Raw genomic sequence first — 20739 nt, 5'->3', positions numbered from 1 at the left:
TGAGGGGTCTGTGGTGTGAATGGTGTTGGGTCTCAGCATCTCTGCTGCTAGCGTGAAGTTTCTCACCAGCCAGGTGACTCAAACTGCTGCTTTCTTGGTCACCGCATTTTGCTCTGTCATCTCCTCTCAGGGTCTCCCTGCTTTTTTCTTTATTCTAATTTTAAGTTAAGTATGTAGGTTTAATCTACCATCTTAGTCCAGTTTTGTGCCCTGATTTTCTAAGCTAACCGGCATAGATTTTTAGGCAGTAGAGGAACAAGCACTAGCCACCATGTTGTGTATATATATATATGTATATATATGGTTTGAATGGCACCTGCCCACGTGTTTGTTCTGTTAACCTTGAAGTGGTTTCTCTCTTTTTAATATCCTCTTTTCCAATGAAGCTCTTTTGATTTACAATCATTAGTTTGTTTTCCCAAAGCTTATCATACAGGGGATTATTTTAATGATTAAAATGTTGAACTAGATGTCCGCATTTACTGCAGTTTTAGGGGACATAGCAAGTCAGATGGATGTGGGTCATTTTCTAGGCTACCCTGAGTTAGAGCAATTCTGGAAATTGCAGAGGAGGAAATAGCCTCCCCTTGGCGCTGTATGGATTATATTTTGTGAGCAGGTAATAAGTGTTAACAGTGTGTATCCACAAGGATTATGCCATGACAACCCATGACAGAGCTGAATATAGTTAGCACTCTCCACCACCTGCCTGAATTTAAAGACGTGGCATCCACTGCACATGTTATTCAAGTTTTCTATCAAGTTTTTACCATCATCATTTGATTTAAGCTCCTTATTATATTTAGGGTATGTAAACTTTAAAGAGTTGACAGCTTATATACTTTAAACATAATCATGAAACATATCCTTTGTCAGATATGGCTATTTCCACTCAAGAGATCTATCCAAGTGGAAGATGACTGAGGACGTTAGCATGAATTCTTTCAAAACCAAATACTTATTTTGTCACAAAAATCAGTACTCAGTTCTTTGTGCTTAACACATTATTAACTTAGTCTAGACATAGCTTTTAGACATGCGGGCAATTTCCTACTGGAAAGAACTGCCTTTGAAAATTCATTTCTAAAATTGCCACTGAACAAATTGATTTAAAGAAGAGAGTACATGATTATGGGGGGGGAAATGCCTTTAAAGGGTAAGATAACAGTTTCCATTGGTGGTAACCCAAATAATTTGAGAAAGAACATAAACATTGGCCCAAATGTTCAAGGCACATCTCATAAGAATTGGCCATTCTAAAGTATTCGGCACTTGCTCCATCTCTGAAGGAAACTGAGTATGTTATGCGGGTGTTTGTAAATGGAGTCCTTGCACTTCCTTCTACAGCTTCCCTCCTGAGTTGATGGGAGTAGGTATATATGACCAATAGAGGTTAATAGTTCAAATAGAATATTTTTGTGTAGGCTGGGTGATTTTAAAACTAAGGCTCATAAATAATTAAGAGAATTTAAAGAGAAAAAGCCGACTCTAGAAAAGACCCTGATGCTGGGAAAGATTGAAAGCAGGAGAAGGGGATGACAGAGGATAAGATGGTTGGATGGCATCACTGACTCAATGGACATAACTTTGAGCAAGTCCTGGGAGATGGTGAAGGACAGGGAAGCCTGGCGTGCTGCAGTCCACGGGGTTGCAGAGACAGACACGACTGAATCACTGAAAAACAACAACAAAGAGAAACAATGATCTGTGGGATATTTTTGTTTTCAGCTTTAGTATTTGCAAAACAGATAAATATTAATAAAATACCTAAGGTCCAGAAGATTGCATACAGTCCAGATGTGAATTCCTTGGTTTTTATCAGTCTCCTTAATATGCAAAAACTACATAAACAGACCCAGAGAAGTTGAGTCTTGTCCTGGGTCACAGATTTAATAGCAGAGCTAAAGCTTGCTGTCACCCATTCTCAGCTGCATTTATCCATTACTTTGCTCATCCTCCCTTTCTGTTCTGAAACTCCAAGTGTTGTGTTTGCCGCCTTTCTTGTTTATATTTGTAAAATGACTGAGATAAGGATGGAATTGCCTGCTTCCTCCTTGTTTTATTTTTCTTTCTTCCTTATTTTAGCAAAGTGGTGGTGAAATGAAGGGTGTGAAGAGATACTGCTTGTCCCAAATCATAGAGTGTGAGTCAAAGGTTGGTTGGGAAATAGAATTCTGAGGGACTTCTTGACTATGTTGTGCTTATGTTGAGTTTTGTTTACATAGACTACCAAGTTAGCCAGTGTCTCTTGGATTGGGGGCAGATAAGAAAAAGGAACAAGGTAATTGTTTTCAAATATTTGAAGGACAGTTATGTAGGAGAGGAAAAAGGATGAAGGGCACAACTGAGTCTGGGATGTAAAGGAGAAATTTGAGTTTAATAAAGTCTAACATTTGTTTCCAAACATCTACTTTGGGCTGGGCATTATGCCAGGTGCTTCAGGAGGTACAAAAATAAGGTGATTCCTATTCTCTTACTCTGAAAAAGTCTGAATAGTCAACTCTAAGACTGTGGACTTCTCCAGTGGTCTAGTGATTAAGACTTCGTGCTTCCACTGCTGGGGGCGCAGGTTAGATCTCCAGTCAGGGAAATGAGATCTAACATGCCATCCTCCAAATAAATAAATAAACAAATAAAAATTAAAAACTAAGACTGGATGTGAATGTCTAATGTATGAAATGTCAAACCAGCTCAAAGAAATGCGAGCTTTGGATAAACTAAGACTTGGGTGAGGACACAGCCTGAACAAAGAAAGGCCTTGTGATGAGATTGCATAGGCCATGTTTAGGGACTACATTTCAGTTTGGAAGGAACCTGGGATTGTGCAGGGGATTTGTGAGAAAGAAGGCCTGCAAGAGTCCTGGACTCTGATTTTGTTGGAAATGAGCCTGTTTCCAGTTTCTGTTTTAGGAGAGAGACATTATAAGATTGTTCTTTGTAAATACATAGCCCTAGGCAGGAATGATGAAGATGGGAGAGACACTGAAGTGAGATTCTTTAGGTTAATGAAAAACCCCAAGAGTCTGGGGTTTTGCCTCAAAGGGACTGTTGATGACCGCCTGAAATTTTTTATGGAATAAGGTGTGTGCATGTTGTTCCATCAAAACATAGGAAAGTCCACAATAAAATAAGAGGTCTAGCTAGGAAACAAGAGAAATAGTCCAGGTGAAGGTTACCGATTAATAAGGGGTGAGAAAATGAGAAGGGGAAATAATTCAAAAGATATTTCAGAATCTTGAATTTTTCCCAGTGACAGATTAAGGATTAAAAAAAAAATTCAGAAACATGTTGAAGTTTCTAGAAGTTTCCACTAGACTGTAAGTTCTGAGAGCAAGGAAAACACCTACCTGTTTGTTTGTTTAGGCCATACCAAGTGGCATGTGGGGTCATAGCTCCCTGACCAGGGATTGAACCTGCCACCCCTTCAGTGGAAGCACATAGTCTTAACCATGGACCACCAGAGAGGTCCCCATATCTACCTGTTAGCCATGCTAGTCCCAGCGCTTAGCAAAGGGCCTGGCACATAGTAACCTCTCAATAAATGTTTACCTGAAGGAGAGTAAAATTTAGTATGGCTGTGGTTTGCAGCCAGATAACTGGAATAAATAATAAATAAATAACTGCATTGTGCTTAAAAGAACTGTGGACTCATGAAAAGGAACTAGTTTGAAAAGAAGGTGACTTTTATTGAATGTGTCAAGTTCGAGGTTTCCGCAGGTCATCAAGATGGACGTGTCCAGGAAATAGTTGGAAATTTGGATGCAGAACTTAAGAGGAAAAGCCAGAGGTTAGAAAGTATAGTTTTGGCATCATCTTTATAGTGGAGAGAAGTGAGATAGAAATCTGGGGGGAAATAGAGATGAGTGGTCTGACAAAGAACTGAGTATATGGTGTCAATGTAGGACTGTTTCTAGGCAAGACTTACTGAAAATGGTATCCTGTATGAGGCTTTCACCAGGAAACCAGGGGTTTCACAACCCCCAGGAAGGCTGGGAGAGGAAAGGCTAGGAGGACCTCTCTGGCTTGCAGGAGATCTGGAATTGCTGGGGTCCGAGGAAAGCCTTCACCCAAGAGCTCCCTCTCAACTGCCTGCAGCGCTAAGTTGGTGATTCTCAGGAGGCTGCGGGAAGTGGCCACCAAAACCCTGTGTTTGCCAGTGGCCAGCGACCTGCCCATAGCTGCTGATTCTAGGAGTAAGACTTTTTCTTTCTCACCTTTCAGATTTTACTTTTGGGCCTCTTACCAGCAGGGCCTAGCCTGGGATCCTGTTGGAGGCACTCTGAGAACTGTGATGCAGAGAAAAGGGTAGCAGGATGTGGGTCTGATGATTGTCAACAAAGCTGGCACCTGTGGTTTAGAGCAGCTAAAATGGGTCATGTCACTTCCCTTCAAAACTCTCCAAAACCCCCACTCCCAACACATTCATAATGAAGTTTAAGTTTCGCTAGGGTGGTAGCCAGTGCCTTCCCAACGCACAGTGATATTCTGTTTCACAAGACTGTTCCGTGCCTTTCTGTTCTCTCAACTTGGAATATCCACACCAATCTTATCTTCACCCTGGTAATCTGCTCCTTGAGGCTTGCTCTCAAGTTTTGGTAGTCCTTGGTACCTTTCTTACCCTTAGTAATGTTTTCTTTCTTTTTGTCCACATGTTCCCAGGGCTTAGCATACTGACTGCCATTTTGTTGGCATAAATGAGAGAAGGAAAGAAACTTTGGGTGGTGGGCTGCTATTAAATTTTATTGGTAGGTGATCAGTAATGATCTTCAAGGGACTGGTTTTAATTCAGAGGAGGTACTGAAAGTCAGTTGCAGTAGGCTAAAGAATGAGTAGGAATTAAAGAATTAAGAGAGATGAATGGCCAAGACGTTTGATGAAGAGATGATGACAACACAATTTCAGAGGCCAAATTAGAGGACAAGCAGCTTCCTGCCTGCCGCCACCCCACCGCCCCCCCACCCCCTCCCCGCCTGTCCCTGAGGAAGTCATAAGCCTTTTAGAAGTCAGAGAAGACAAAACTACCTGGAAAAGGAAATTTGAACAAGAAAGCCGAATTCAATCAAGAGCACATGTGGAGGTTTACTCATAGAAAGAGGGATATTTTTTCCTCCAAGATATTAGTAGTAGCAAATACGAGAGAGGGTTTCGAGGTTAAAAACAAGAAATCTTTTCTTTTTTTAACATATATGTTTTATTTAAGTATGGTGGTGGTTTAGTCACTAAGTCATGTCCGACTCTTGCGACCCCGTGTACTATAGCCCACCAGGCTCCTCTGTCCATGGGATTCTCCAAGCAAGATCACTGGAGTGGGCTGCCATTTCCTTCTCCATTTATTTAAGTATAGTTGACTTAAAATATTTCAGATGCACAGCAATATTTCATTTATACACAAGACAAGAAATTTTAAGAGAACCCATAAGCTCAGTATAATAAGGAGGCCAGGGGTAGACTCAGGGTTTAGAGCTTAACCGACAAAATGTTTAATTAGCACTTAGGAAAATGTAGCATGAAGGTTTAAAAAAAAAAAATGGATAAAAAGAGTGGTAAACAAGTAGCAAGGGCCTAGTTGAGGTTAGCATATATCTGAAATGGACCCAATCAGAATAATTTGATGTCGTCCCCAAATACTTAACAGTCTTACAGCAAAGAAAGGCAAGCAGGCAGAAGAGAGTACCTGGACTTTTAGGAAATAGACATGGCAGAAACCCTGGGGTTGGTGCTTTGGGAGAGTGGTGCTCTTACCACCAGTTTCGGTCCCAGAGAAGGCCAGCAGCAGGGGATGTTCTTAAGCCATGCGCTGGTCTCCTGGGACAGGGCTTGCTGCCAATGAGGTTGTGCACACGCACTAAACAGTTTCTTCTCAGGGCAGAGCCGAAGGCGGGGGCAGGGTTGGTGGTGGTGCCATACCAACCAAGAAGTTGGACCTCTCCCTGATCCCGAAAGCTGCTTCCAACATTTAAGATTTTATTATTATTTTAGGATTGCTGCAGAAGTTGGCAATCTCCAGAATTCAAAACTGAGTGTAAACTGTAATAGACTATATGCAGAATTATTAAAATAAAATTCACAATAATCAAATTTCATATATTGATTTTCTTCCAGGGGTATCTATGTTCTCTTGTTAATAGTATCCCCTTAATTCTTTTTTTTTTTTCCATTCAAAATATTTCTTGAGCCAGAGGTACTAGGCTGTGATATGCCCTAGGGATACAGTTGGTAATAAAACAGACATAACTCCTTCTTTCTTAGAATTCATACTTGAGTGATACTGCTGACCATTAAACAAACAGTTCAGTAGTGACTATGCACTCATATCAAAAAACGCAGAGGAAGGAATTCTCTAGTGCTTCAGTGGTTAGGACTCCAGGATTCCACTCATGGGGTCTGGGGTTTGATCCCTGGTCAGGGAATTAAGCCCTGGAGAAGGAAATGGCAATCCACTCCAGTAGTCTTGCCTGGAAAATTCCAGGGGCAGAGGAGCCTGGCAGGCTACAGACCATGGGGTCACAAAGAGCTGAACATGACTGAGCATGCATGCACGTCAGGGAATTAAGATCCCACAAGCTTTGTGGCTTGGCGAAGAAAAAAAGTGCAGAAGAATATGTTTATCACCCTATGGTAAGGAAAGCATTTATAAGCAAAATGTAAGACCCAAAAGAAAAAATATTGATTCATTTACTAAACCTAAATTTAAGACTTATAAAACAAACACTATAAACAAAATTAGATCAACAATAGACTAGGGGAGAATCATTGCCACGTATGTATTAATAACCATAATCTAGTTGAGAAACCCCTGATATGAAACAGCAAAAAGTGCTACTGCTGACTCCATGGCCTTGGGAAGACCACTGTACCAGTGCTGGCCTCTTCATCTACACATCAAGATCTTTATACTCATGTGGCCGTGAGGCTTGAATGAAATATTGTAAATGAGCATGCTTTGAAAAGGAAGTACAATGCAAATACCAAGAAAGAGTGTGTAATGATTTACTGCTACCATGCTTTCTTCGCCTGAAATACTGCTGTCAAGTGGCAGGCTGATGGCTGGGAACATGGGCATACACTTATGGTCACGTGGATTTCGTCAGTGTCGGTCAAGGAGCCTCCTAGACAGCCCTCCACAGGCCACGCTGCATTGTGACTGTCACTCCCCCTGGGAATAGCACCCACAGTTTCCTTTCAAGAAGACCTTCAGTTCAAGTGACTTCTAGGTTTGAATTCTGCTACCAACCCTCCTGGGGAAAAGCCACTGCTTTGGGTTTGATTGCCTCAGACAATCAAGATGACAGCTTTGAGTAATTACCCTTATTATATTTGACACTTAAAGAGCTTCTAGTCATAAGCAGCTGTTGTGATAACCACTGTTATTCCAGGTTTTCATGTTGGGAGCAGATGCTCCTACATGGTATATGGCAGGGTATCTCAAGTGTGTTTCAGAATCCTGTATCTAAGAAGACTTTTAGGGATCACCAAATGTGTCCTTATATATCAAAGAAGGCTGGGACGTCCCTGGTGGTCCAGTGATTAAGACTCTGTGCTTCCAGTGCAGAGGGTATGGGTTCAATCCCTGGTCAGAGGACTAAGATCCCACATGCAGCCAAAAAAAAAAAAAAAAAGAAGGCTCAATTGTAACCCCACATAGATGGATGAATATTTTGCTTGTTTATTCCTTGAACTTACATTTTACTGAGTACCCACCAGCTAGAGTGCCCTAAAGGAAAGGAAAGGATATGTTCTCGACCACTAAAGTTACAGACTCAAAGGGGAGACTGACATTAATATTTCTTAAAGTGTTTTGAATGAGAAATATAATAGAAAATACGTAAAACCTAGATGTGCACAGTGATCTAGTAGCATGGTAGAGGGAGGGACTGGATCAGTATTGGAAGGTCAAGGCCAACTTCCCCGGGGAAGAAACACAGAAGTTGGGCTTCAAAGGATGAGTAGAGCTTGCTAAGTGAAGACCAAAGGTTTGAAGGAGGACAGAAAGGACAGGGAGGATATGATATTCCAAGCAGAGGAGGTGGCAGGTGCAGGACCCTTGAGAAAGGCATAGGAGGACTTACCTGGTGGTGTGGGAGTAGCAAGAAGTGACGCTGGAAAGGTAGGTGGTGGCCAGGTTTTGAAAGGCCTTGACCACCATCCCAAAGACTGGGGATTTTCTCTTGTAGTCAGTGTGAAAGAGTCTTTTCATGTCTTAGAAAGGTAATTTGGATTGTGCTGTACCAAAAGTGTTGGAGAAGAAAAACAAGATGTAATGTGTGTGTGTGTTAATTGCTCAGTCGTGTCCCCATGGACTGTAGCCCACCAGGCTCCTCTGTCCACAGAATTCTCCAGGCAAGAATAGCAGATTGCCATTTCCTTCTCCAAGGGATCTTCCAGACCCAGGGATTGAACCTGCATCTCCTGCATTGGCAGTGGGGTATTTTATCACTGTACCACCTGGGAAGCCCTATACATAATGAAACCAGTTAAAAAACTACTGATGAATTGCAAGATTCGGGTTGACATATATACACTGTTGATACTGTGTATAAAATAGATAACTAATGAGAGCCTAATATATAGCACAGAGAACTCTGCTCAATGCTCGGTGGTGAGTAAAAGGGGAAGGAAGTAAAAAAGAGCAGATATGTGTATCTGTATAGCTGATTCACTTTTACTGTACAGCGGAAAGTAGCACAACATTGTAAAGCAACTATACTCCAATAAAAATTTAAAAATAAATAATGAAAAATTGTAGAAACTGCTGAGAATAAGCCAGACACAAAAGGACAAATATTATATGATTCCACTTACATGAGAGGCCTAACATCGTCAGAACCGTAGAGAAAGCAGAATACCGATTACTAGGGCCTGGGGAAAGGGGGTGAGGAGTTCCTGTTGAATGGGTACCATTTCAGTTTGGGATAATGAGAAAGTTCTGGAGATGGATAGCTGAGCAGTATGAACGTATTTCATGCCACTGAACTGTACACTCAGGATTCAAATGGTAAATTTCATGTTATGCATATTTGACTTTAAAAAAGAGAGAGAGAAAAACAAAGCATTTGTCCTGGTAAGAAAGTGCACATGCATATGAATTGAGATAATGAGTTTAAAGAAGAAAAGAATAATTAAATTTTACCCCAATAAGAGTGATTTAAGTTGAAAAGACATTCCTGAGAGGTAGTTGCCAGGACTTGTGTCTGGGTGAAAAGATCAAGGAAGAAGGAAGCAGAGATGACAGAGGTCTTTGGTTTACACACAGCTATGTGTGTGTTGGCTGAAGAGGAAGGGAAGGAGGAGTTTGATGCTGGGTGGTATAATCTACAGTGGACAAAATACATGTGTTCATGCACACACGTGCATGTGCACACACACACAGGATATCAGGGAAGAGCATAGAGTTAGAGATGACACTTCAGGGGTGGGTAGTATGGAACTGAAATCATTCAGTAAGAGTGAGGAGAAAAAAACAAAAAGAGAACCCTAAGCAGGCTTTTGGAGAACATCAGTTTTGTGAGACTGGAGGAGACAGAGAGGAAAGAAGAACCAGGGTGGGGAAATGGCTTTATGGAAGCAAAGAGAGGAAAGAGTATCATGGTCAATTAGATCAAACGCTACGGAGGTTAGTTAGGATGACGACAACACAGTTGGCCAATTAGACATTTGGGGTCACTGACGACCTTTAGGGAGGGAAGGTAGCCGAGCGATCACAGAGGGGTAAGAAGTGCCTGGAGTGTGAGGACATGGACGTGGTCAGTGGAGACTAATTTTTCTGAAAAACGTGTGAGATTCTTCATCTCCTTTGCAAATAACACTAGAAGTTTTATCATTAACCCTCACTCTTAATTATATATTGGTTCACACTTCTGATTTCAATGAGAAGCCCACTCAGCAGGGTGGAGCTGTGAGTTGAGTTGAGGCCTGCTCTGCTCTGCCTGTGCATTTGAGCACAAAATCCCAGGAGGCAGAGAATCCCAAATGCAAGCTGGCTCCCAGGTTGTTATGAAGGTGCGAGTGTCAGGGTGGAATGACCGGACGGACTTAGTCACAGCGCGTCAGTGGGATGTGTAACCCATCAGTGGGCATGGGGGGGTGTATAGGCCTCGTTTTGTGTGTGTGCCCGGGGCCTGCCCATGTCAAGGGTGCAGGGTCCCTCAACCATGCTCCTGACATGGGCAGGCAGCCTGTCTTCTCTCTAGAGGTTTATAGGGACACAGAGTATCCTGTTCCTCATTCATCCTCATACCCTTCTTAGGACATCTTCTTCCTTAAGTTCAGTTCCCTTAAGGCACAGGATGCGGCAAGTTAGAAAGATCTTTCTGTTGATACGGGGACAGCTGCTGACAGGGACAGAGCCTGAAGTCGGATCTCAGCCAGGGGCTTGCACTCTCCAGAGGGTGACGATGGGATGGAGAAGACAGGACGGATGGCTGAGTGAGCGACAGCTCCGTCTCCTGCCTCGCTCACCAAAGAACCCGGGGTGGGGATGGGGATGGGGTTGGGGGATCGGGGAGAAGTCTCCACAAGGCAGCCTGCCCAGGATACCTCCCTGCTGCCTCGGCAGGCAGAGTGGGAGCCCAGGACAGCAGGGATCATGCTGCTGCTCCTCCCAGCTCTCTGGGGATCCCGGCTCTCCTGGGTCCCCACCTCGGGGAGGCGTGTCTTGCGAGGCCTGAGCAGAGTGCAGGCCCCTTGGCCCCTGGAGCTGCTGGCAGGGCCCCTGGTGAAGACTCCAGAGGGGAAACTCTGGCCTGCCAATTGGCCTGAGGAGGCGTCCCTGCGATGAAGGATGAAGTGGGAGAAAAGGGAGGGAGGGAGACAAGAGGGACCCAGGACTCCATCTGTGGGGGCCCGCCATGAGGTTGTGTCTTGGCGCTCAGCACTGTCTTGCTCTCCAGACTCGGATGTTTTCTCTGCTTCTGAGGGGCGGGTGGGCCCTCTCCCCCGTCTTCACCCGACTCGGGGAGGGGCGCTTTCTCCTATGGCATGTCCCTCCACTGCTTTCCCCTGCCTTTGAGGATAAAAGCCAGCGAGGGCAGTCTGCTGCCCAGTTGTAGCTAATTTCCAGTCACACAGGGTGCTCCCCACTCCTGTATCACCAGGAACCCGTTTACCATCTAACGAGAGGCACTGATGGGCTATGGGAGTCAGGTCTGGTCTCACCATCCCCCTGTCGTCAGGCAAGTGGAGTCCAGGTAGCCATCCAGTCACTGGGCATCGAGTGGGCAGAAGGGCCAGGACGTGGGGCTTGAGGGAGCCGGCTCAAGGCCCAGGCACGGCTGAGAGCCTGGCTGCATAGGAGGAACCAGCCAGCACCCTGGGCAGGGCGGGAGGGTGGCCGGCAGGAGGCCGCTCCAGGGGACGAAGCCCACCTCTGCAGGAGCTGAGTGATGTTGGCCGCTGACAAGTGAAAACCAAGCCAGAGGACTCTAAGTCACCGGTAATAAATATGGGGGAAAGAAATCAGTCACTGGATCCAGACTCTGGGCCACAGGCAGCACCCTCAGCCCATCACTCCCGGGTGGTGGTGGTGGTTTGGTCGCCAAGTCATGTCTGACTCTTTGTGACCCCACAGATTGTAGCCCACCAGGCTCCTCTGTCCATGGGATTCTCCAGGCAAGAGAACTGGGGTGGGTTGCCATTTCCTTCTCCAGGGGAGTCTTCCCGACCCCAGGATCGAAACTGAGTCTCCTGTATTGCAGGCAGATTCTTTGCCAACTGAGCTAGAGGGAAGCCCACCACTCCCTGGGCTGAAGGAAAAATTCCAGTATGGTAGCTTGACCTCACAGTGACCAGGACCACCCCCCCCCCTCGGCCCCGGTGGACTGCCTGGGCCTTCGGGCACACAGATCAGGGCGTGGTCCAGCTTGAGACTTTCCCTCTGAAAGCCCCAGCTATAGGGGTGGTGAGTTGACGGAGTAAAGGGCAGGAAGGTAGCTCTGCGTCCCCAGCCCAGTCCTGTCCATCAGCCCCACACACCTCTTCCTGTGTAGGGCCACCTCCCTGGGTAATACCTGGGGAGAGTGGAGAGAAGCGGGCTGGTCCTGGGAGAGGCACTTGGGAGCCAGGAGTGGCTTCATGGGCTTCCCTTGGGGCTGCAGATGTCACATGTCAGGCCCTTCTGGCACCTTCCAGTCAGCTTGCCTTTCCTCCCCACTCCAGGATGTCAGCACCATGGACAGGACCCAAGCCCAGAACTGGGGAGATGAGGTCTGTTCAGGGTTCAGGCCAGTTGGAGCGAGATGGTGATGATTTCGCCACTGGGTGTCACTGCTTCCCCTTGCTCTCCATCACACAGGCTCCGCCTGACTGCAAGGTCAGGACGCAAAGGAGGCCCCTCCCTCTCCGCCAAGTAGGGAACAGGGAAGGAATTATCTGGGTCAGTCCGGAGAAGGCTGGCTGGGAGCCCTGCGATGGCTTTTTAGTCTTTGATGCTACTTAGCAGGCAGGACCCCACTTGACCTCAGCGGTAAGATTAGGGTTAGCTGCACTCACTGCCCTGCGGAAAACATCCTCGGAGGGCTCAAGGGTTCTGTGAGGCCCTGGCCAGTCCCACTGGCATTGAAAGGGTTCACAGTGTGCTCGCCCACCCTCAGGGACTCCAGATTGCAGCACTGCCTTCCCAGGGACGGAACAGCACAGTGCGGCCTGTTAGCTGACACCCCACTCAGCACTGGGGCCCAGAGAGTGGCCTGAGCCTGCCTGGGTGATGTCAGAGCTGAAAGGAGAAAGGCAGTGGCCTGGGCCCTGGGGCTTGTTAGAAGGACTCAGAGGAAATGCCAGAACTAAGAGAACTCATGTCCAAGAGAACAGCTCTCCAGTCCTATTATGACTTCCAGCAGAAGTCATATTTCCGAGCAGAAAAACCCACAGACATTTCGATCACAGAGCATCCCAAATGATCTCTGAAGTCGCTTGGCAGTTCCCACTGTCCCCAAGTCGGGATGTGTGTCTGTTTCATCTTCATTGGTCAGGCCTAGAGCTGAGTGAGGGGCTTCCCAGGTGGCACTAGAGGTAAAGAACCCACCTACCAAAGTAGGAGACATAAGAGACAAGGGTTTGATCCCTGGATGGGGAAGATCCCCTGGAGGAGGGCATGGCAGCCCACTCCAGTATTCTTGCCTGGAGAATCCCATGGACAGAGAAGCCTGGCGGGCTACAGTCCACAGGGTCACAAAGAGTCAGACACGGCTGAAGGGATTTTGCATGGATGCAGAGCTGAGTGAAGCAATTTCTGTATCTCTATGCCAGGAAACAATTATGGAAGAAAGTGTGTCATCAAGTGTAAAATCAGCCAAAGTGCCGTCCGCTGGGACTGTGACCTGGTTTCACCCCCAGCAGAGCCATCCTTTGAATGGCTATGGGAGCCGCTTCAATGGGGACACGCAGGACAACGGAAGAGAGTGCAGGCAGGCGTGTAACCTCTGCGCCTTCAGCCCCACCCCCTCCAGTCCTCACTGCACAACCTCCCCCATCCCTCCCTGAACCGACAAGATCCAGCAGGACATCTTTCTTTGTTCCTCTAAAATCCATTTTGTTGAATTTTTTTTCATTCAAGTCATCTAAAGGGCTAAGGGCACAAATTGGGTTCCCAGAGTGGTCACTGGCCTGAGAACACTTTTCTAAGCTAATTACTGGAGGTGTGATGACGGTCCAGAGTGCCAGGCTGTTTCTGTGTTGGGGAGCAGGATACCGTGTTGCTGTTGCATGAAAACAACTCCTTTTGGGTCCAGGAGACAATGGGGGTCAGGGCTTCACTGCCAGAAGGGTGCCTGGTGAGGCTGCTGGTCGCCATGTCTGAGGCAGGAGGGGAGGTCAGGCCTGAGTGACAGGTCCCTCAAGAGGCTCTTACACAAGGGTTCTCCTGGCCTGCGTCCTAGTTTATTAAAATGCTCCTGCCATGACTTGTTCATTTTATGCCACTCTACTTCTGATTTGCCAGGCTTCTGAGCCTCCACGTATGTTTTTAGAGTGTCTGGTTTAAGCCTAAAAAAATTTGGTGGGAGGGGGGGGCTTGTGGTATATGGGATCTTAGTTCCTTGACCAGGGATTGAACCCGTGTCCCCTCAGTGGAAGCATGGAGTCCTAACTACTGGACCCTCAGGGAAGTCCTTCAGCCTAAAATTTAACATGCCTGCCCCAGACACCTACTTTTAATGAAAGAGGCTGCTTGCCTCTCAAAAACTAATAAACAGGCCATGTTAGTGGAGAGGAGAGTTTGCTTTATTTCAGATGCCAGCAACTGGTGGGGAGCAGGGGGCGGATATCTGTGCAAAAGCCAGCTCCACCCTTACCCCCTAAAAAGCAGGGGTGAAAGCTTTTATAGACAGATTGTTTCATGCAGAAACAGCACCGTCATCTCTAACAGTCATCTTCAAATCGGTCGTCAGTGGTCTGACCAGCATCATCTTGGTTGTTTTAGGTACAATTAACCTTCAGTTCCAGGGTCCATTTGTTCCCATTTCTTTGTGGCCAATTCTCAGAATTGTGGCAGCTCATGTCCTGGGTACAGTCTGGTCACTGTGTGGTTAAATTCTGCACCTCGTGTTCTAGTACCTATAAGACAGCTCCCAGGATATGGCTCAGAATATTATCTATAGCCCTTGAGAAATAACTCAAAGTCCTTGACTATGCCTAATGACTACATTTTTATTATTTAGTCTCCTTTGACTGTTCTCCTTTGTTTTTATATGTTCTCATTTCTCTGATTAAGTTATTCTTTCACTAAAGTTTTTCCATTGACAAAAGGCAGGCAGAGGACATGGTGGGGGGAGTGGCAAGGACCATCAGATCTCGCTCTGTTTCACTGCCACTGAAGCTACTATTACAATGCCTTTTGATTTCTACCTGCCCTGCTCCATCATTTCGAGTTCATCATCCTTCCCCTGCCCCCCATCCTCCAAACACACACTCACAGCATCCACCAGAGACCCTCTGGTCAATGAGGGTGTCTTGGCCACTGAAGTCATTTCTCCCAGACTGTCTTAGGAGAAGTGTGCTTGACTTGATGACTCTGGACCTCTTAGACCCCCTCTGGGGACTTCTGAACCTACCCCTCAAATTCTTCTGAGTGTCAGTCCAGGGAGTGGCATTGCTCAGGAAACTTGTTCACATCTCCAGCAGCAATCAGAGTGGCTTTGAGATTTTTCCAGGACATCAGACACAGGGTGGATGAGGGTCTAGCCCTTTGCACTTTCCTGATCCTGGGAAAGAAAAAAAAAGTCAAAGCTGAAACCAGACAGTATCAGAAGGAGGGTGTGTAGACTTATGCAGGTGTGTGCAAGTTTCCTGAAAAGAAACTTCCGTGAGACACGGACCTGACTACACCTCCGAGTTCAGCCTGGGTGGCTCACTCTTCAGTCACCCTCAACAGAACGGCCCCCTCCCACACCCCCCTCCTGTTTATAGTTTTCAGAGCTGTTGACACAATCCTTTAATAGCTTCCTTTTCCTCCTCCTCCACAAAGCCACCTTGCTAAGCCTGATTGTGCTGCTGCTATGTTGGGGGTGGGAGTTGGGGTGAGGGGCAGGGATCTTAGTTCCCCATCCAGGGTTTGAACCCATGCCCTTGGCAGTGGGAGGGCAAAGTCATAACCTCCGGACCACCAGGAGGTTCCCTGTGCTGCTGCTTTGGTATCAGCAGCTGTGTCCCACCCCCACTTCCCAGCCCTCTACACACCTTGCTCCAACCCAGAGCAGATCTGAGGGAAGGAAGGAAACAGACATCAGTAAGGACTGACCTTTGAGACTGTCCAGTTGGATCCCAGGCCAAAGGCCAAGTGACTAAGAAGTAGGTGACTCGAGCCCCAGGGCCGTCCTGAGCCGTCTAGCAGCCACTGTCCCCTTTGATCTCTGGTGCTTTCTCTCCCTCCTATCTCAGCTCCAACATCAGTCTATTTTGTCCCACCAAAGTGCAAAACTTGTTTAGAAAGGATGGCAAAGACAAGTTCTATTTCAGACTCTCACTTCTCTCTCCCCAAATTCTCCCATGGTCCTTCTCCATGGGCACTTTTCATGGAAGAAATGTCATTACAAAGGTGTAGTGTATGTGCTCAGTTGCTCGGTTGTGTCCAACTATTTGCTTCCCTGTGGGCTGTTGCTCACCAGGCTCCTCTGTCCGTGGGATTCTCCCATCAAGAATACTAGGTTGGGTTGTCATTTCCCACTCTAGGGGATCTTCCCAACCTAGGGATTGAACCCAAGTCTCCTGCATCTCCTGCACTGGCAGGGAGATTCCTTATCACTGTGCCACCTGGGAAGTCCTCATTACGAAGGGGAAGGTGGCCAATGCAATATCCCCGAGGAGCTGCTCTGGTGAGCAGTGGGCATGTGAGAAACTCCAGACCTCTCCATCCAGGATTGTATCAACTGTGTTTTCTTATTTTCTGGCATCTGGGGCTCACAGAAAGCCTGCCCAGTGGAAGAGGAGGTATTGGAGTCTCCACCTGTTTGTGGACAAAGACCTGGCCCAAGAGTTCAAAGTCACAACTTAATGACTGAAACATACTGAATACATCTGGATAATGTGATTCAATCCAATTGTTCTTCATGGAGGACCTACCGTTGTGTGCCACTCAGAGTGATGGAGAGTGGTGAGCCATGGGGCTCTGAGAAGGCAAATTGTGAAAGCCATCACAGGCCATGCCAAGGATTCATTTTACTGTAACCTTGGAGCACAGGTGAGTCAGGAAGAGTTTCAAAAAGGAGAATGACGAGACTAGATTTATGTTTTAAGAGTTGACTCAATGAAGTTAGCTTAGATGAAATTAATATTATACATTTGCCACCCCTGGACAACTGGACACACATGAGATGCATTTAGGAGGTGAAGTAGACAGGACTTAAGAACTGCGTATGGTGGACTGCGCTCTGGCTTGGGTATTGGAGGACATTAGTGTCCTTCACTGAGATGAGATGTGTGGGCGGAGCAGGTTCTGTCCTTCTCCGGACCTTAGTTTCTTCTATAGTTCTTTCCAGATTTCATCATCTAGAATCCTACTTTCCAGAAACGTGTCTGCAAGAAGATGAAGGGAAAAAAGGGAGAAGCAATGTTTACCCTGGTGGGCTCTGAAGTCAGCTGCTGATATTTTGCCAGACCGGCATTCAGAGGACTGAGTTCACGTGGATCTTGGTCAGAGCTGGGCAGAAACCACCCATGATGCCCACCTGGTGTGCCTCTCAGGAGAAGCATTTCAACATGTAGCCCAAGCTCTGCTGCTTCTCAGTCTCCTTAGAAATGTTCAACGAGAAGATGGATGCCACGTGCAAAAAGTATTTAGGTCAAACTCCTATCGAGAGAAATTGAGCGAAGAAAAGGCCAGAGGCTAAAGCCACTCTTCTTGTAAAGCAAATCACAAGGGAATTCCACACATGCCAGATGGTCTTAGTCTGTCTGGGCTGTGATAACAGGACTACTATAGACTGAGTGGCTTTAACGACTGTTCTGGAGATCAAGGTGCTGGTGGGCTCAGTGTCTGCTGAGGACCTGCTTCCTGGTTCAGACGGTCATCTTCCTGCTGTGTCCTCACAGGGCAGAAGGGGTGAAGGAATTCTCTGGTGTCTCTTTAGTAAGGGCGTTAATTCCATTTATGAGGGCTCCACCCTTACGCCCTAATCACTCCCTCAAAGGCCCCACTTCCAAAGACCATCATGTTGGGCATCAGGATTCAACATATGAATTTGGGGGGAGCACAAGAGCACAGATCTTAGAAGGTCTCTGGCTCTGGGCTCCCACCCGCCCACCCCTCACTGCCATCAACCCCTGGATAGCCGAAGAGCTGCAATGGAGCGCAGTGCCAAGACACCCCTGTCTCCAGTATAACCCTGGCGATGGTGCGAAGAACGGCCAACCATGGGCACCTCCATGATATCTAGTCCCTGATTTGAGCTCGAAGGTGAAGTGTGGGGAAGACAAACACTCACTCTGCTTTGTCCGTGGCTCACACAACCACAGTTGGTGGAGCAATTCCTGGAGCAATTTTCTACTTGTGTAAAGCATCAGCCCTCCTCCTTAAGGTTTCCATAACAAGACTGAATTCCTATTAAAAAAAAATGCAGAGTGGCCGCGGGTCCCGGCCGTGGGAGCGGACCGGGGACCCGCCGCGCAGCACACTCTCGCCGCCCGCGCGGAAGGCCTCTCTCTCTCTTTCCCCGACGCCTGGCACCGCATCCCCGCGCCGACGTGGACCGGGACCCGCGCTACCGAGTGCGGCCAGGACTCCCAAGCGTGCGGGGGGCTGGAGACGCCGAGCTGCTCACGATGAGGAGGGGAGAGAGGCTCGGGCGGAGCGGCCTCGTCCCGCGGGTCTGAGCGCCCACCCCCGCCGCCGGGACTCCGGCCTCCCTGGGCTTCGGCGATGAGCGCTCGGTGACCGGCGGCGCCGCGAGTCGTAGACCCGGGACTCCGGGAGGCAATGCTGGCTCGGCTTGGAGTGGCTCGGGGACAGTGAAGAAACCCTAAAATGGAGGACTTTTCCACCAGGACCTACGGCACAAGTGGCCTGGACAACAGACCTCTGTTCGGAGAGACGTCTGCCAAGGATCGAATCATCAATTTAGTTGTTGGCAGCTTAACGTCTTTATTGATCCTAGTAACGCTGATTAGAGCTTTTGTTTTCCCTCAACTACCTCCAAAACCGTTGAATATATTTTTTGCTGTCTGCATCTCTTTGAGCAGTATCACTGCCTGCATATTTATCTACTGGTATCGACAAGGAGATTTAGAACCGAAATTTAGAAACCTTATTTACTATATCTTATTTTCTATCATCATGTTATGTATATGTGCGAATCTGTACTTCCATGATGTGGGAAAGTGAGGCTGCCAAGAGATACACTCACCAGGTCTCTTCAAAGCAATACTTTTGGACTCGAATAAGAGCTGGATAAGGTATGCTGAAGAGTCTCCTGCAAAATGCTGATACATGATTTTCATGTTAGTTGTAAATCTAAATTCCCTCTTGCAGGGGAGACATATCCTATATCACTTTGCTTTTTCTTTAAGGAGCCGATGCTGCACTTAAACATTACCCCTTAAAGCACAAGTCATTTTCACTTTTGAAATTTTTTATATAAAGTAATTGCATGGCACAAGGCTATGTAACAATCTTGCATTTTAAGACAAATATTCTTTTATTTCTGTTAAACTGAATATACAATTATTGTTCCCTAGGCAACCAACTTTTGCTTATAACTACAATTTCACATTAACAAAACACAGACAGTGAAAAGACAACTTTGATTGTGTAGATCTAATTACAATAATAAATAAAATAATTTATACAAAAAAAAATGTAGGTGGGCAAAGAGGAAAAAACATTCATTTTTTATTGTGACCCTTCATTCTACTAGGATGGTAGATGTTCAACCTTTCCAGCTGGGGTTTCCCCCTTTCCTGGAGTTTGTGGCTAAGTTCAGGAGCACATGGGTCATGCCAGGGCTTTAGGAAAGGTCCCATTTGGCCTTGAGTCACTGGTACTCAGGGCTTCCCTGGTGGCTGAGATGGTAAAGAATCTGCCTGCAATGCAGGAGACCCGGGTTCAGTCCCTGGGTCGGGAAGGTACCCTGGACAAGGGAATGGCAACCCACTCCAGTATTCTTGCCTGAAGAATTCCGTGGACAGAGGAGCCTGGTGGGCTGCAGTCCATGAGGTTGCAAAGAGTCGGACATGACTGAGCGACTAACAGCTGTGCTCAAAGGTGTCCCTGGAGTTGTCTGTTTTCTGGCTTTTCCATGTTATTCAGTTCACATATGTCCCCATGAGAAGGCCCTCATCATTTCAGGCCATCAGCCATCATGATCACCTCTGATTCTCTGATTCTTTGGCTTGAGGACCCAGGAATTATTCAGTTGCCTCAGTCTCCTGGGAGGGTGCCGCTGGGTCCCTGCCACTTGGACACTTGGACCCATTGTGCAGATGGTCCCTTCAGGGTCTTGCTGTCCTCTTGAGGGACTCTTTCCCCAGGAAGTGGGGTTCAGCCACCTCTTGGAGATCCACAAGGCTCTGACATTTTCCATTTCCACTCATCATCGACCCCCTCAACTACCTGCAGTATGAAATCCTTCCCTTTATAAATAGTGAACATTTTTTATTTTTAGCCTGAGGAACCCAGGATTATCATTATTTCCAAAACATTATTCTTCCACAGTGCCTTCCTAATAAGTTTGATGTCCTCACAAAGATGGGGACATTGGCTCTGCCCTGCACAATGAGTGCCTGGCTGTGTGGGTCAGCCACTCCTAGGGTCTCTTGGGGACAGCTAGCTGAGACTGGATACCGGGCAAAGATCTCTTCTCCCTTCCTGGCACCATGCCCGCCCCTCCCTTTCTCCTTCCCACACAGGGGCCCAGCATAACTTTCCTTGAATCTGGATAAGTCTCTGAGTGTCTTCCCTAAAAGCAGGGGTGGGGGTGGGGCTTTATTCCCTGGGATCTCAGCTTTAAAGGTGAGCGGTGAATATGGGTGGCCACCTGCCCCCGGTCTCCAGGTATATCTCCTTCTTCCAGTCCTTGTCCCTGGGTCTCAGCCCTCTGCCATCATACGGGTATAGAGTCAGCTGGGGGTAGGATTGTGTGGGACCCTCAGCGCTCCTGCCTCTGTGCCCCTGGTCTCCTGAGACCCTCCCAACCACACCTCACTTTCACACTTTCAAATGAGAGTTCACAAGTCTATGGGTCAAACTACCCTTGAAAGGGCAGAAAGTCCTAGAAATACAGCAAAAAGGACACCCGTAGGCCCCAAATCCTGAAG

General features: G+C 47.0%; 1 protein-coding gene and 1 long non-coding RNA gene across 2 annotated transcripts; one reads left to right on the top strand and one right to left on the bottom strand.

Moving 5' to 3' along the window:
* Nucleotides 1–1638: 1638 nt before the first annotated feature.
* On the bottom strand, nt 1639–15190 carry LOC133072517 (uncharacterized). The gene is made up of 3 exons (XR_009696757.1): nt 15045–15190; nt 11155–11420; nt 1639–1674 (listed from the first exon to the last, which is right to left on the bottom strand). It is a non-coding gene; the product is annotated as an uncharacterized LOC133072517 (long non-coding RNA).
* Nucleotides 15191–18217: 3027 nt separating this feature from the next.
* LOC133072895 (transmembrane protein 243-like) lies at nt 18218–18917 on the top strand. Its single transcript, XM_061166423.1, has one exon. The coding sequence runs from the start codon at nt 18452–18454 to the stop codon at nt 18806–18808; it is 357 nt and encodes a 118-aa protein (XP_061022406.1). The 5' UTR covers nt 18218–18451; the 3' UTR covers nt 18809–18917.
* The last annotated feature ends 1822 nt before the right edge of the window (nt 18918–20739 follow it).

This window comes from Dama dama, chromosome 18 (assembly GCF_033118175.1).
Source record: "Dama dama isolate Ldn47 chromosome 18, ASM3311817v1, whole genome shotgun sequence".
Taxonomy (NCBI): domain Eukaryota; kingdom Metazoa; phylum Chordata; class Mammalia; order Artiodactyla; family Cervidae; genus Dama; species Dama dama.
Note: the sequence above shows the minus strand (reverse complement) of the source record. Positions and strands in the feature narration are given on the sequence as shown.